The sequence below is a fragment of the Macrosteles quadrilineatus genome, unplaced genomic scaffold, assembly GCF_028750875.1.
Source record: "Macrosteles quadrilineatus isolate MER2022 unplaced genomic scaffold, UCM_ALF_1.0 Scaffold_8__2_contigs__length_117827958, whole genome shotgun sequence".
Classification (NCBI taxonomy): Eukaryota; Metazoa; Arthropoda; class Insecta; order Hemiptera; family Cicadellidae; genus Macrosteles; species Macrosteles quadrilineatus.
Genome location: NW_026542601.1, coordinates 78,594,281 through 78,611,781, shown reverse-complemented (window position 1 = coordinate 78,611,781; position 17,501 = coordinate 78,594,281). Strand labels below are relative to the sequence as shown.

The following is a 17,501-nucleotide window of genomic DNA, read 5'->3' as shown; positions in this document are numbered from 1 at the left end:
GGACATGAAAACGTACGTTTTTAAATTTTCACTCTAACACATTGCGTGCGGGTCAGTCGCCGGCGACTGATTCCTTATCATTGAGATAAGTGGAATTTTCAAGAGTAAACATGACGGCCGCATTGAAAGAGTTAAAGTTATAGTTTTGCAGTGAATATGTGATATATTGTCGGATTAAATATATCGATCATAATTTTTTTTGTTATTAATATTTGATTGAATTTAATTTTACCATAAATATAGGTACACGGTAAATAAAAACATGAGGTAAGTTAACTGTGACAACATATATTATGCAATTTTTAAAAAGTTGTTTCTTGATTGAAAAATGTTGGTGTTGTTGGTAGAACGCTCTGTTAGCGATAAGGCCCCCGTTAAGAAAAAATTATAAAATTAAGATAAATTTCAGAAAGTTTATAAAATTACTCTAACTGAACCGCATTAGATATTATTTATTGTCATTGCTCATTGTTACCATACCTGGCTAGTGGCTACCGAGAAAAACGTTTGACCAATTTCAGTTGTTTTGTTTGCTATTGTTAATGCAATTGATTGTAATGAATGAGTGAGCCTTGTATTCGACGTATAGGCGAGATGGATCACCCAGCACGAAAGGAGATAAGAAGATAATATTTTGTTTTTGTATTAAATTTATTCATTAATATCCAGTGATTTTTTCCCATTAATACAAAAATAGATAACATAGGGGCCTCAAAAATATCTTTGCTGGGTCACCCTGATTTTTTGCGCCATTGACACTCTTGTTATCAAGAGCTACATTTTTATTTATTTATTTATTTATTACATACACGGCAAACGACATTTTACAGGAGAGTTGAGTTGAGATTGATAGTTATAGTGCGATCAATAATTAAATATTTTAACAAATATGAAATACTAATAAATAATATGAAATATAATAATATGAAATGCGATAACAATACAGTTTTGATTAATAAATATCATGATTTACAGGACGTGACAGCTTTTTTACTTCAACAAAATTCAACCTCAAAATGTTAACCATAGAATGTTCAGATATTGAATGTAAAATCATTAGGCCTAACTGAAACAATATAGTACTACTGTACTAACAAACAAGCATGTGCGCTTTGTAATCTCAATTCAATACTGTAGCGTAATGTATAGACTACCTATATAAATTTATTTAACTACCTATATATAACTTACTCTGTGAATATTCTTCATTTCTAGGGTGAAATGTAAAACTGAACTGATAGAGTCGAAAATCTTTCCTCTTAAAACTTATTAATTCCAAAGAAATTTTCAGTTCTATAATGTCTTAGCTTTTGTAAGTTATGTTAACAGGATTTCAAATTTAAAATGTTAACTTATAACACAAACCATATTTCAAACTTAGCCTATCTTGTTTCGGAAATTTTCAAGCAATAAAGTAGCAAAAAGCTATATAAAAAATGTAATTATAATTACAGTCGGGACCACAAGTTTGCGGTTGAGGGAGGAGCCTATTTACCATGGGTTTGATTGAACCCATGAGAACTGTGCGGTGTTGCCAAATCTAATAATAGGCCTACCAGCTGATTTGAAAATATTGCTTAGTATATTTTAATTAGTGTTGTCAACGGGCGATGTGGCAACGTCGCACTAGTCTTGTCTTGTGGTTGGCTACCACCAACTGCAAACTTACGTGGGCTCCACTCTAATTTGGTATCAGTTTTCATCCTTCCATAGAAAACAAAAACTAGGCTTTTTCGACACTGAAAACAATGAATTAGTATGTTGTGCCAAATTAGTATCTTTTTCTTCTGTAAAACCTAAAACTATAATGTTTTAAGTTTAAGGCAAATGATAATTAATTATAATGAAACTATATTAATCAAATTTATGATAATAACGATAACTATATATAACTGTAATTGATGGGAAACTTCATAAATTAAAAAAGAAATATCCAATTATGTAGTCTATTCCAATTTCGCCACTCAACTCAATGGTTGGGTTTTTTAACACAATTAATAACGATCAAATAGACATATTTTTTAACTGTCACGATTTTTCAGTACATTCAGGAATACGTTTTTAGGTATTTAATTAGTTCTAAATAATTATTGTTATTCAATTAATTACTCTGTTCAGACTTTGTTGTTGTCTTGTATTTATTTAATTTGTTATTGTTGAGATATTTAAATAATTGCCAATGTTATTTTTAAAGATATTTATTTGTACCTTATTTATTGCTATTAATTCGTTTTTGTCATCTATTGTATTGTTGTGAGTGATTACACTAATTTTTATAATTTCTTCAGCAAGAGGAACTTTTACAATATTTATTATTTAACATGCATGTCAAGATTTTGTTGTTAAAATATTGATGCTACAATGTAACTCAGGGGTTTATCCTGTTTTGCAGCATTGTAATAAAACAAATAAATAGGTTAATAAATTTCAATAGTTTTTAGCAACTATGGAGGTTTTTCTTTCAAAAAGTCTTGGAGATTGAAGATTAATTTATGCATTCAAAACCCCTCCTTAATTAGTGTCTAAATCGACTGAAAAAATATTTAATGAAGGTTAGAGAAAACAAAACAATAATTATGTTCAAAAATCTATTGTCGAGCACTTACAAAACAATGAAACTTATCCCCTAACCTAACCACCAAGAAACCATTCATCCTGTTGTTTGCTACGCGGAGGTCAACCGGTCAGCGAGTGAGGTAGGTAAATATCCACACAAAGCCTATGTAGGCCATTGATCCTGTCATTGTGTGAAGCTTTTGTCCTTTATAGGCCGGAGGATGACTAGGCCGGACAGTTGACCCTCAACCCTAGCTAGACATGGGGCGAGTTAAAGACAGGGAAGCCAACTTTAAGAAACAAAATTATGCGGAACTGCGGAAACAGCATGTGGAGGAAAAGACGCTGTTTATCGACCCAACATTCCCTGCTGTGGATGCCATTATTGGAACAGACAGCATTCCTTCCAATATACAGTGGAAGAGGCCTCCGGTAAGTATGGACATATGTTCAGAATTTGATTTTTAACTATAATTATCGTTAATCAGCTGTTTCCTAAGCCAGGACATTAGTCAAAGCCCAATGATAGCTTAGTTTCAGGCATAGTTTTTGGCATAGTTCCAAACCATCAAAAATCCACAGACTTTTTAGAATTGAACCAGCTACCTTTTGATCGCCATGCTCTCATCTACACAGCAATGTAAATAAAATAGAGTAAAACTACAAATTTCCAATTTACTAACCTAGAGGTTGAATGTATCTTGCAGCCATTTAAAGCCATACAGTATATATTTACAGTTATAAGGGTGTGTGTCTTTTTATTTTAATACATTAAACCCTCATAATTCCATACCCTATACAGTCTTGCTTATTGTGGACATGCATTTGGCAGCAGTTTGGGAGGCCATACAGCTAAGTTAAGACAGTGCCACTTTGAACGTTTAATTTAGAGTATAGGACGGTATTTAAGGTTTTTGTGGACACTTTTTTTCACTAAGTACAAGAGGTACCCCTCACTAAATAAAATCAGTTCTCAATTTCCCAAATTCTCATACCGTTGTATTCAAACATCGCACACAGTAAACCAATAATTAGTTTGTTTAAAATAACAAATAACTGAAGGTTTTTTCTGGTTTCTGATTGAACAATTTCCTGTAGCTAACTGGTTATTAGTTATTATAATAAAATGTATTGAACAGATTTTGTCTGAAATTGAATCACTTTCTCCATTAGATTTTACAATATTTTTAGTTATCTCATCGCGTGAAATATGTTTTCCTCCCAGTAAAGTGAGTAAATGTTCTAAGTAAATTTGAATAAGGTCTTAGAATTAGTGCTTCTGTACCGTATGGATTTGTCTTGTCTGGCTGAAAGATATCGGTACTTTAAAGGTTAATGGGGTTCAGCAACATTACAAGATGTATTGATTAAACTCCTTTCAACACTTTGCTTTGTTCGCTCTCAGTTGTAGTTGATATTTTCCATAGTTATTTAGATAATAATCAGGTAATTTTTGAAAGCATCTACAAACTTTTAATTCTTTTATTTTTTCAACTTAATAAAGTAACGCTAACCGCATAAAGTTTCATATTACACTTTTAGCAATTTAATTTGTTTGTAACCTGAATGACTTTTACAACTTTAACCAGTATCAACTTGTTGTTAATGAATTAATTAAAGTTTCTTAAAATTTATTTATTTAATATCTTCTCTTTTAAAAAGTACATACATAATGTGTAGCCTAACTATTTTGTCGTTGGCTCAGAGTTCTAAGAGTCAGAGAATGGCGATAAAGTTTGGAGTCAATCCTAAACACTGGAGAAGGAGGACTCAAGTTCACTTTTAAATACTAGAGAAATTAAGAATATCGGGCCAGAAATAAATAGGTATTATTTTTGAAGAATTGCGCTAGGCCTATTTTAAATTTATGTTTTTTTTTTCTTTGTTCCAAGGGACCTTAGTTCTGGCCTAGAATTTTTAAGTTCTAAAAGACAGCAATAACTAAATTTTCTCATTTATATTTTAAAATAATTATATCCTGACAGACAGCTGATGTCACACAACGAGAAAGTGTTGTCTATAGATTTTGTTTTTGATTATTTATGATTTGTTTGCACTGTTTGTGATACTTGTCTGATGTGGCAGGATATCTGTGACAACCCGCGGCTGTTTGCAGACATAGAGACGTCGCGTGTCGTGCGACCTGGGGAGCTCAGCTGTAACTGGGTAGTGTCAGCTTGCGCCGTGTTGGCTGGCGTGAGGGAACTGTGCAACAGGGTGAGTAACATGGCCCAGTGATACCAACCTAGATACATTGTAACTGTGGGGGTATCTTATTACTATATAAAGGGGAAGTGTTGAGAAATATTTTGTGAGTAGGTTGGATGAGTACACAATAGCTTGATCTGCTGACCCGTACAAATTCATTAATGTTTTAAGGCACACAGCTAATGGTAGTGTTGTGGTAAGTATCAGTGTGTAGTTTTAATTAAGGGCTCAAGGTCCAGGTATGTAGTTTTAATTAAGTTTTCTAAATTTATAATGGAATTTACAATAATTTTCTGTTGTACAAATTTTGAATAAGATTTAGGCTACTTAAAGTCACAAGTACAGAAGTTTTTTTTATTGCTGGAGGTGAACCAGAAGTCCAGTGGTTGAAACCTGGATTAAAAATATGTAATGTAGATGCTGTAAATTAAACATGTGTTTGGAATTTCTTTTGATTTTCTGTTTATATTTCATCACCAGCATGGCAACCCATAAGGCCCGTGTTAAGTTTTTTCAAATTTTAAATTCATTTTTTGTTCTTATTTTTGAGCCTATTTTAATTTATAAAGGGATTCTGCACATCTACAGGAAAATATCTTTCTAACAGTATCCGTAGATTATCCCTGCGATGCACACAAGCTGAAAAAAGGTTTTAAAAAAACATGCTTGCCTATTAATTATATAGATTATTATTACCAATTGACATAGAGCCAATTGACCTAGCCTCATATTTTAATCAAACCAAATATGAATGTAGAATAAAGTGAGATCCCTTGTGTAGCTTTGTTACTGATAAGACCAGCAGTTCCGTTAGCCTGGACCATTTTAAAAGCCCAATGATCAAGGGCAGCATGGTCCAGTTTTTATTTATAAAAAAGCTACTAACTTTTATCAGGATTGAACTGGCGATTGATCACTCACTATACACTTGATTGGTGGTGTTTGGCAGGTGATTCCAGACTACTGGCAGCAAGAATGGTCTGACCAATACTGCGGTCTGTTCCACTTCCAACTGTGGAGGTTCGGAGTGTGGACGGACGTTGTGGTGGACGATCTGCTGCCTACAGTGGACAACGTGCTGCTGACTACCCAGGCCGGGGCTAACAACGAGTTCTGGGCTGCTCTACTGGAGAAGGCGTACGCCAAGTAGGTAATCTTGGATTGTGTAGTAATGTATCATCATCAGGGGTGACCCAAAAAACCTACCTCGTGACCTCCTTGAGAAAACAAGGGTGCATCACTGAACTGATGTGGTTCAGGGGAAAATTTGTGCAGAAGTTTATGCTGAGAGACACTCAAGTTGAGTTTAATTGAAACCTGAGCAAGTTTTCTATTTCTACTCATGTTCTTGGTGTGACCAAGAGTTAAGTGCTTGCATCCGTGGTTTCTTAAAGATGCCAGAGAATCGTTCAGGTTCTGAAAATGATGTAGATGACCCATTATTGGGGGCTTTAGTAGTAGGCCTATACAAGGTGTACAGTGTGAAATACAAACCACACTGTATCACCAAAGATGTTTTAAAAGAATCAGAACACCTTTTAGGTCAAAATTACATCTGCATTGTGGGTTTTGTAGTCACTATTATGATGCATGTTTTGTCTAGGCTACATGGGTCCTATGACGCCCTAAGGGAGGGACACCTATGTGATGCTCTGGTGGACTTTACCGGTGGTGTGTCGGAGGTTGTTGATCTACAGGCTGAAGGTTACGCAGACAGTGAGGACCGACGGGCAGCTCTTCTTGACACTCTACAGACTGAAGTTTCTGACCACTCTATCATGTGTTTTACTGCTGCTGTAAGTTTTTTACAATAATTGTGTTTGCAATAGTTGACCTATTAAAATATAATTCATCAAAACTATGTTAGACTTTAAGGCATATTGCTAAACTATCTTGCAACATAAAATTGTTTTTAGACCAGCTTGTCACAGTTAAACTCCTCTTATCCTATGTGATTTACAAATGTGATACTATCATTAACATTCCATCAAAATCAGACACTTTCAAAATGGGACTAGCTATTGTCAGTGCAGATGGCAGATTACTTGGTTAGGTTATCCTGCTTTCAGTCAAATCTATTCTTTCCTACTTAAAATAACTTCAGCCTTAATCAATTTTTCTACGGGAGAGTTACAAGTATTCTGATCACATTTTTTATGTGTATAATTTTTATGTTTGACATCTAATATCATTACTGAAACAGTGTAGATTGAGTTTGATTTTGATCTAAAATTAAAGTTTTACTAGCAGGAAAATAATTTATTTTTTCCTTTAATCGATTTCATTTACAGTTTTAAGTGGCAGGAGGAGGGTAACAATAATAAGACATTGCTTGTGTGGTGGTACCTGATTTATTAGTCAGCTGGATCGAGAACCAGACGTGGAAGAATCAGCTGTGACTAAGCTGGGTGAAGGTCGAAGACAAGACAAGTAGATGCCAAACATGATCACTCCTATGACATTAGAATTGATTTTGAAATACGCAAACATACCAAAATGTGAACAACTTAAAACACTTGCACATTTATCTGACGGATAAACGAAAAACAACACCATTAAAAAAGTGTTCTCCACAGAAAGGAGAATAAAGAATAAACTGTACAGAAGCGGAGTTTTGTGAAAGTGCACCGACACCTCGATAAGCGAAATTAGAGAGAAAAACGCACTCATCAGTCTATACGGTACGTCCAACAACGATGTGGAATGAGACGATAAAAAATACAGAAGTATAACTGAGAAATGTGTGGACAAAACTATAACAGTGACGCTCAAGTGGACTTCAAGCGAAACAACGACACATAATATTCTTCCTGATGTTAAAAGCAGCCAGGATATAAATAGTACCACCTTTCCCGACGGACTGTCCTGCTCGAGAGGAGTTACTTTATCTAGAAGGCAGTAGCTGACGGGGAGTATTTCCTCCGATACTTTGTGTTGAGGAGGACTGAGTAGCAGGACGGGAGTGCGGCCGCCCACTACTTGCGCCTCGTAGCGATGGTAGTCAGTGACACACCAGGCTAGCTTGATTAGACTCACGGCAACGCTGACTGCTTGAAGACCGGCTGGAACATATGCAATTTTAAATAATTGAGTACATATACATATGAAGATGTATGTCTTTGTATATATGAGACTTTCTATAATCAGGTACTCCTATAATATGATGTATTTTAACAACCTTCAGTTGGAAGTTCAAGTTAAGATGTAGTGAAACCATTGAAAACAAGCAACAAGCTTTGTGTGTTTTTTACGCCAATGGCATTTTTTTGTTTTGAAGAGAACGGTTCACACCCTGGTCTCGTCTAACGTCTACCTTTTTGTTAGACAGCATCATTAATTCATAGCCCAATGACAACACAAATGGAAGTGTAGTTTTCCGAGAATCGAAGTGGATTGCCACTGGACGGACGGAAAATTTCTACTCTGCTTCCAAGCCTAGGAAAACCCAATCTATCCAACCACTTGGCTTGCATTTCAAACCATACCCTTGAGTAGTATTACCTGTCAAGTGACTGTTGGTCACCCCGAGCAGCAGCAAATGTAGTTGTAGAACAGTCTGGGGTGCGCACTCAGTAAAGGCTTGTAGAAACATATAACTGTGGATTTCTCTGGGTAGACATTCATCATACTCTGCTAGAACCTCTTTACACGGCTTTTTCATCCGGATCGCCCAAATCGTCCAGGTGAAATGCTTGAACAAACTGTACATTCAAACCAACTATTAGGTAGGTTGAGTCAAAGACGATGGTTGAATCTTGTATTTAGATTACCACATTGAACTGGCAAACATAATGGGGTGTTCTGGATGCAGTGTAGAACTTGTTTGATTTAAACTCTTAAATCAATCTTTTTCCTGATTTTAGAAGTTATTTTATAAAATTTGTATTAAAATAACACCGTTAATTTGAATACTTTGAGAAATTTTGGATGGTTTCACATTTTGGAACATCAATGTATTACTAGGGTTTAAGAAAATTAATGTGCCAAAGTTCTGACATCAAAGCATTGCAAGGTGTTGGTAGGCCTTGTAGTGTGGGTCACATTTTCAACAAAGATTTGTCTTCATTAGGCATTCAGAAACTGATTCATTAAAGCAATCGTGTACTTTGTTATAACCGTAGTGCTTCAATGCTTTATGGTGTCAACAAATAAGAAAGTTTTGTTTCAATTTGTGTTATTCTTTCATTTGATGTGTCATTTAACTAAGTCTTGTTGACTTTTGAATATTGAAGTAGGCATCCCATCCACAGTATATGAACTAGCTGTGGCCTATTTTTATTTAAAAAATAACACAGGTGAATGAGCAGTTCATTACCGTCTAAAATTACATTTTCTGACTTAGTTTTTGTTACTGAGATAGTTGATGTTGCATAAAATACGCTACTTAGCTTAAAATAAGCCATCCTATTAGCTTGGCAAAAAATCTGGCATATTGGACATAAATCGGTAATTTACTGCACTGTGTCATAGCTTAATCCAACTTTGTCCATTTAGGTAAAAAGCTGGAGACAGCTTTAATATGATCTATAATATCTAGTTTATCAACAATTTGAAAACAACATTCTGTAGTGTTGTACCTCATGGAGATGAGTACGGGGGAGACAATGATGTTAACAGTCAGCGAGGTAGCCCAGGCGAGTAGGTCTGTGAGCCGCGGTCCCTGGGGGGGTTGAGGGGGAGCGAGCCACAATGTGAGCAGTACAGGGTTGTATACCATGGAGAGAGTGACTACCCCGGCTACAATCAGCTGATGTGACCACAGCAGACGACAAGCCACCACCAGGTCTACCACTACAGCAGTCAGGTGCAGTGCAAACCTGAGGCCACTGGGTACTATAGTGTACGTCCACAACTGTACAGAAACAAAACCAATGAATATTGAAATGCAACGTTGCTTCAAAGGTTTTAAAGGAAAGCCAAGTAGCTAGACATTTTTTGAATGGGATGGAGTTTAAGATTGGAATAAATGTCTACAACGCCGATTTAAGGGTGCATAGTTTAAGGGGAAGATGAGGGTATAAGATGAGAAGATAGCTTTGTTACTGACTAAGATCTGCTGTTTCTTAGTCAGACCTTGAAATCCCAATGACCAAGGACAGCAGGACCCAGATTTGAACCATTAAAAATACTTTGACTTTTCTCAGGATCGAACTACTAGCGACCTTCTAAATACCAGGCGAGCATTACAACCACTCAGCTACCCAGCTAAAACTAATTATTGTAATTTTATTTTATATTTCAGCAAGATTACTTGAATGAATTAAAGTTCAGGGGCCATAAACAGATACACAATAAAAGTCATAAACATAACACTGATATTTCATCCAGTAGAACTTCTTTAGAGAGTAGTTAGAAGAAAAAATCGAGAAAAGAAAACTCCCCTACTATTACTTTGATAGTATTATGTGTATTTTAACAGCAGAGGCAATGTATAATCGTTGTATAAAGGGAATGCTCCAAACGTAGGTTTTGTTTAGTCAAAGCTTCAACGCTAGCTAAGTATAAGGTATTTAAACCATTACGCATTACTTTGCATTTACCCGTCCATAGCCTGCAGCCATGGATAAAAAATACTCCCTTAGTAGATTTCCCATCCTTATGGAACAGCTGAAGCTAATATTTTTATCATTAGTTCTGTCCGGTGCTTTGTAGATGTTGTGTTTTGTTTAAAAAAAATTTCTTGTTATTTCAGTCATTTAAATCTTCCTACAGTATAAGCAAAGTGCGTTTGGATTGGAAACAAATAGTACAATCTAATCATAAACAATAACTCATCCTCTAGTTATATAACCAAACAGTAAAGCACAAATCATGAAATTAACTCTGAAATAATAGAAACAAAATTTGGTGTCACCGGACATGAACTAGACACAAAAAACGAGCTTCAAAATTTAAAATGGGATGGGAAGTCTACTTGTGTATGCTGCAGCCTATAAGCAATGGGTGAGGCGGTCCAGTACAAAAATAAAAAAGAATAGATGGATGATTGCCATCACAAACAAAAAACTGCTTTTTATTTTGATAACAGAGTACTTAAAATGTTTTATCTTCATTCAATCCATTAATAGATAAGTCTAAAATAATAAATCAATCTGAGGACAAATAAATCCCTCTAAACCCTATTACAGTACTTACCCATTTTCTTGGTTCCCACAAATCAAAACACAGAAACTTTTTCCTCACTGGCACATGGTCTTCATCCATTTCATGTCAACTATAATTTGAACACATTATTTAATGTCGTCTTGAAATATCACACATTTAATGTCCCACAAACACTAGTAATATTTCAAATGCATGTGGAATTCCACAACATAGTTTTGCTATCAGTCAGTAGTGGTTTGTCACGGTACGGTTGTCAAGTCAAACTGAAGTATATTAGAAAGATAAGCATGTCAGGCCTTGTCTCTTCACTATCTCTGTCGCTTGTTTGCCTTGTGTTGTTGATAGCCAGTGTTAGTTATTTACCTGAATATTATTTTCAAGTGTGCAAATATGATATCTGAGGTCAAAGTTCCCCTTGGATGTTATCTAATGCACAATGGTTTGATGCAAATAAATGCATATATTTGCTTGTACAGTACTATTGCGAATATTTTTTCGTAAAATTTAATTTCTATTAATGTTCTATTTGTGTACGTCAAAACATCACATTTTTCCCTATATGCACATGAAAGATATGCACATGCTTTAGTCACTTGCGTTTAACAGTTCTTTATTATACTTTAATTGCTCTGTGTTCTTCACATTTTGTCAACTCCTTTTATCTGCTTGCTTCTTTGCCACGCTCACGTCTTAATTTCAGTGAAAACGAAGAAATGTGGCAAAGTAGGGGAGTATAGACTTTTCTTTATTTTATATTTGAGTTATAGGTGTTTATACATTGTCCATTATCTTTATGTTATTTGATTTATAATGATGGCTTGAGAAAAAAAGCTTATTATTTCAATGAAAAATATAGGTCTTGTATGGTTTTGCCAGTAGAGGAAATTGATTTAATGATTTTTAACATGTTTACTGGGGGTTTATTTAGGTTGGATTATTAAAACTCATAGTTTGTCCATTGTCCGCAGGCCCCAGTGTACACTGACATTGGTACTAGAACACCGCTGGGGCTGAGCAGAGGCCACGCCTACCATGTCACTGGAGTCAAGAAAGTGCCTCTTGGAGAGACTAACCTTCGAACGTTGTTCAAGTCAGTAATGATCAGCTGTTTATGTATTGTAGATTATCTAAAATTAAATGTGGAAAAGATGTTTTAATTTCATTTGGTTTATTTATTTATGCATTTTGATGGATACAGCAGAATTTTTAAATTCTATTATACATGGATGGTAGTAAAAAAGAGTATACTAGGCATTTGATATCCCGTTGGATAATACGTTCAGAACCTTTTTTAACCATTGAAAGTGGGATCCTATATGTATCCTCTAAAAGAATATTTTTAGTCACTGTTCAACACAATTTTGTAAGACTTGTATTTTGTACAACAAAAAGATTCACTTTTTCAAATACTTTATACTGTCAAGTTGAAAGTTTTTTTTTTTTACAACTTCAGCACTATGATAGCTTCTTAGCTTGATTATTATTTATTAAACTTATTCTTATAAAGTAATCTATCTATTTTGCTGGTGTAATTCAAGAGTGGAAAACAAAAAGAATCTACAGATTTGACTTTTACAATCTTAATCTATAGAATCGTAAAGATACATCTGTCTGAATCTCAACCAGATAAAATGGGTTGTAAGATATAGCATACACATTTTTACTCTTATATACTTTAAACTGGACAAATTAGTTGGCTCTTGATGTATAAAACGTAATAGGCACTTTTTATAAATATAGTTATACAGTATAAGGAAAACAATGGAAGTCAGTATTTAATTAACAATACAATCTTACAGTATTACAAATCAAATATGATGATTTAAATTTGCCAAAAATGTTACTGAATATTATTTTTGTACAGAGGAAGAGAAAAAGTGGTTATGGTTCGTTTGCGAGACCCTAGAGAAGAAGGTCGTCGACCCCCTACTGGACCAAGGTGAAACTGACTTAAGTACCTTATGTCTAAAAAATATTTAAGGATAACATATTTACTAAATGTGTTTTATGTAAGATCCGAAATTTAGTCATAAAAATGTAAATAATTATGTCTGTTTACTGATTCATGTAATTTAAAATCATTTTGCAACAGTTATATCATGTTTTCTTTAGGTGGCGCAATTTTATGTTAAACAAATCCTCTTAAAATTACCTTGACAAAGGAAGCCAAATATATAGAAGTATGAGTGCTAGTAGTGTAGACTAGCTAATTTAGAGGCTGGTAAAAATTTTGCCAGTTAAGAAAGTGGTTTACTTAGTTTGTTGAAATTCAAATAAAAGTGACCAAAAATTAAGTTAAAATACTTAAAATGCAACAACAAAGTTTTGATAAAGGTCCGCTCATTGTTTGGGATCAAAGATTGACACACAGTATGAATTTTGAATATTTTGATTTTAATTTATCTGTGTAGCCAAGTGGTTGTGTTGATCGTCAAATCTGAAGGTTGTTGGTTTGATTCCAAGCAAGGGGGTTTTCATGTTCATACACTTAAATGTCATTTGTCATTGGGACTATCTAACTACAGGTTGTCGTTAAATAGCAACAAGACCAGGGTTTGGACCATTACCTCACCAAAAATATTAAAACATGCTAAGTAGAAGTAGAAACACAACCAGAAATAATTTAAAAAAATGTAACCCCAAGGAAAGGAAAATTCGAAAATTGTAATTGGATTACTTGATCACAAACTTCAAAATATTGTTGTTGTTGGGTAGAGTAGACAGTTTTTTCTTAACATTACGCCTAGTTCTAGTCATTCAAGAGCAATAACCCTGTTTTAGAGGAACTGTTTCAATTCCTGCCAATCAACAAAGCCAATTTTCTTTGTGATGAGTCTACATTTTTTGAGTACATGAACAGCTAGGTCTTTCAGACTAGAGTGTGTTAGTGATTCCGTAAAACGCTACATGTTAACTATGCTACATGTTACAGTGAGGATGGCCCAGAAAGTGAGGGACAGTACGCGTACTCCACAGCCACCCTGAGCCGATTGTTGTCCTCTAACTCTGATTGGTCCAGAGTGAAGGAGTCTGAACGTCAAAGGCTCGGGCTGCACTTCAACGACAAGGCTGAGTTTTGGTAAAGGTCTGCTATTTGTCTGGATCTGTAGGCCTAATTTTGTGAAAACCTATTAAAAACATGTTACAAGTAACATTTAAACCCACACATTAATAGGCTAATACAAATCTTCAATAGAGAATTTGGTAAATAGATTGTGGGGCCAAATAGATAATGTAAATTTTAAAGACAATGGACCGAATACAATGAAGATCGACACCCGTTAAGTTGATTTCAACGATCTTATTGGATTTGAAAATGGAGCAAAAATGCTCCAAAACCAGTCATCTAGTATATATAATAGATAGGGGTTTGAATGTGACAACACGTGTGTAGATTGATTGATTGTAAGAGGGGAGGACTCATGGTCCAAGCACGTCAACCGAAGCTTATTGTGCATCCCACTTGCCACTAACTGGGTAAGCCTATGCCTGTGTCCTTGACTAGGTGCAGGAGCTTTTGCCCAATGTTAGCGTCTGGTTCGTCACCTGGCTGCTTTAGACCAAATAGAGCCCTTCTCCTAGCCCGTAGTCCATTGCAGTCCAGAATAATATGTTTTGCAGTCTCATCGGACTGGTTACAAAGTTGACACTCCTGCTTGTCATTGACAATTCCTAGAGTGTGGAGATGTTTCCTGAAATGGCCGTGTCCAGTGATAAGAGCAAGTACCTGCTAGACCTGCCCTCTCCCCAGTTTTAGCAGCCAGCGAGTGAAGAGGGTGCTTGGTTCTGAGAGCAGTGTTTTGCCAAGTGATTGTCCATGATAATTATGCCAACGCTCAAGGTGTTGTCCCCTGGACCATTTGTTGATTGTTTAGCGGCAGCTTTGCTGATGCCACAAAATGGCTCTGGTCCAAAGAGTGGCATGCTCGCACCTTTTTTTACCAGCTTGTCTGCACTCTCATTGCCGCCAATGCCTACATGGCCTGGGACCCAGCCAAGAGTTACAGAGTTCTGTGATGCAAGTCTGCAGAGGGTGTTGAAACACTCCCAGGCCAGTTTTGAGGTGACTTCATTTGAGTCAAGAGCTTTCAGAGCAGCCTGACAATCAGATAAAATCTCTATCCTTCTGTCTTGGTACTGTCTGGCTAGTCCTAGGTTGGCACAAGACAAGATGCCATAGATTTCTGACAGGTGTGTAACCTTCAAAGTCATTGTATGCATCCTGGAGGAAATATCTTGAAATAAAGTATGTACAGTGGAACCTTGATAAGAAGACCGTCGATAACAAGTCGCCCTTGATAACAAGTGTCATTTTCAAATCCCCTAAACAATTATTTTACCCCTAATCACATGTTATTACAAACCTCGATAAGAAGTCAACCTTGATAACAAGTCTTATTTTACAATCCCCATGAGAGTCTTGTTATCAAGGTTCTACTGTATATACTTTTGGAGAATTTTGAACCATCCAACTTTCGGGCATTCTACATTTGACTTGGTTTGAGTTTGAACTTTGAAAATTACTGTTTTTTTGTGCCAGGATGCCTCTAGAAGACGTAGTTACACACTTTACCGAACTGGTGATTTGTCGTCTGCTCAATCGTAACTTGTTCGCCGTAGCTCGACGTGAGTGGCGTGAGGCTGTGTTCTCCGACTCTTGGCGCTGCGGCGCATTCGGTACCTCCGCAGACCGAGCGGGCGGCGCAGAGGACACATTTCTGCGCAATCCTCAGGTAGCTACTGCATTTGAAATATTTTACAAATTTACATGAGCCAACTACTTTTGTGATTTAAGGGTGTATTAGTAAATGCAATCTAAGAATTTGGTGCTGTAGGAAATTTTCTGAAGAGATTAGTATAGTGTAGTATAATTATTGTCAAAAAATTTTGCCCATTCCGTTTTTAAAGCAATTTTTAAAAAAGTCAGAAGAAGCACTTTGTGACTTAAGTAATTGAGTTTTGAAGACTTTTCCGAGTCTAAACCAAACTTCCTGTTATGTAAACCATTCTAGTTAAGTTACGCTTGTTGAGTGTTCGTTAACAGGCCCACTTTTATAAACGGGCAGACTGGGCATATGCCTAGGGGCACCGCCCGCCCGCACTTGAAAAAAAGGGGGCGCTGCTTTTGGGTTTGCCCATGGCTCCACAGACCCTTAACGCGGCCCTGTATGTAAATACAGTATCAGTGTAACAATACAAGACCTAATTATGAAGCAAAGTTTCAATTATTTGCATACCTGATGATGATTCCATGTGAACTGAAAATAGCGCGCCACTGCAACCTTAGGCAACCTTTGAGGAACAGGTACTTAAACCCCTTACCGTATGTCTTGGTAATCTGGAGGTGAAATATTTTTAAAATATATCATTTTCCTGTTTCAGTATATCTGTGATATTAAGAAACAAGAAGAGGAATTGCTGGTTCAGTTATTGCAATTTCATGAAATTGACAATGAATCTAATGGATTCACAAATTTCCTTATCAACTTTTTTATAATCAAGGTAAGATATTTGCTTATGAATCTTAATTAGTATTTGTGATCCGTCAGAGTCTGCTTTACCTATTTCAGGTACTATGGTATTTTATTGTTATGTTAACAAACATAATTAAATATTTGGAAGTACAAAACAGGATCCAGCCCTCGTGCTTTTAACTAATGAAACAGCTAATCTTAGTCAGTCAGTAACAAACCTTCACGGTTTATCTACTTCCTAATGTACAATATTTTCTATCTCGGACTATTGCATTGTACAGCATGCGTTTCTTAGATTTGGATATCCAGTGTTATTTCTGTGTAAAGAACACTTGGAATGTTTGAAACACCATTACAGGTTAAAATGGTGGAGTTTAACTATGTAACTTAGAGCTCAAGGGCAAAGGTTTAAGTTTTTTTTTATGAGGATAGCAAGCTTACCTGAATGTGCAAGGGGTCACCTCTGCCCTGAGAAACGAAAAACAAAAACAATTTAAAACATACATCAAATTAAAACATTTCACTGTCATTGACAGCATTTTTAACCGATGAGGACTTAGAGATGGGAAGAGAAATTGTTGAATTATGTTAGCTCTATCTTAAATGTCCAAGTGGATGGATGTTTTTAACGATGTAGCAGCTTAGCTAACAAATTTAAATTAATAGAACACTTTTGACACGTCCGCGCAATTGAAACTTCTTCTTTATTGCAAAGTTGTTCCTGTCATGACAGGTAGAAGAGAACCGTCAGACACGGCTACACAAGCAGTTTGACCACACGCCCACTGTGGTGAGGTTGGACCACAAGCGGAAGCGGGAGTTGAACTACCGAGGGTGCCTGGCCGCCGGCCGCTACATCATCATCCCCACCACCTTCCGAGCTGCTGACACGACCAACTACATGCTGCGAGTGTTCTCTCAGAACGACATCAACCTCAGGTCAGTCTGATTAAAACCTTTTTCCTAGTAAAATGCATTGATATAAACTGACTTGAGCTTACAGAACTTGTCAGCAGTTACGATTGGAACAATCAGGATGTTACGTTTTAACAGAATGCCATTTTCAAACACCTTTGTCCATAAAGAAAATTAAATCTCCTTGAATAGCTTTGCTGATGGCGTTGGTTTAGTCATTAAAGCTAATCAAGGACTCTTATC

The 17,501-nt window shown here is 35.9% G+C and overlaps 2 protein-coding genes across 3 annotated transcripts in view; one reads left to right on the top strand and one right to left on the bottom strand.

The window, feature by feature from the left end:
• LOC128999791 (calpain-5-like) overlaps positions 1-17,501 on the top strand; it is a 32,577-nt gene that overhangs the window by 2,915 nt on the left and 12,161 nt on the right. The window contains exons 2-11 of the mRNA XM_054426469.1: positions 2,770-2,988; positions 4,642-4,773; positions 5,714-5,910; positions 6,368-6,560; positions 11,838-11,959; positions 12,734-12,808; positions 13,802-13,948; positions 15,410-15,602; positions 16,252-16,371; positions 17,077-17,282. Coding sequence (XP_054282444.1) covers positions 2,818-2,988; positions 4,642-4,773; positions 5,714-5,910; positions 6,368-6,560; positions 11,838-11,959; positions 12,734-12,808; positions 13,802-13,948; positions 15,410-15,602; positions 16,252-16,371; positions 17,077-17,282 — 1,556 coding nt within the window. The 5' untranslated portion in view covers positions 2,770-2,817. The remainder of the gene's footprint in view (positions 1-2,769; positions 2,989-4,641; positions 4,774-5,713; positions 5,911-6,367; positions 6,561-11,837; positions 11,960-12,733; positions 12,809-13,801; positions 13,949-15,409; positions 15,603-16,251; positions 16,372-17,076; positions 17,283-17,501) is intronic.
• On the bottom strand, positions 7,105-11,116 carry LOC128999792 (uncharacterized). 2 transcript variants are annotated; one of them, XM_054426471.1, is made up of 5 exons: positions 10,900-11,116; positions 9,342-9,616; positions 8,266-8,465; positions 7,612-7,826; positions 7,109-7,217 (listed from the first exon to the last, which is right to left on the bottom strand). In XM_054426471.1, exons 1-5 carry the CDS (start codon positions 10,966-10,968, stop codon positions 7,212-7,214), a joined length of 765 nt encoding a protein of 254 aa, XP_054282446.1. In that variant the 5' UTR covers positions 10,969-11,116; the 3' UTR covers positions 7,109-7,211. The 2 variants fall into 2 exon arrangements, with proteins under 2 accessions (XP_054282445.1, XP_054282446.1); XM_054426470.1 differs by having other exon boundaries at positions 7,105-7,826.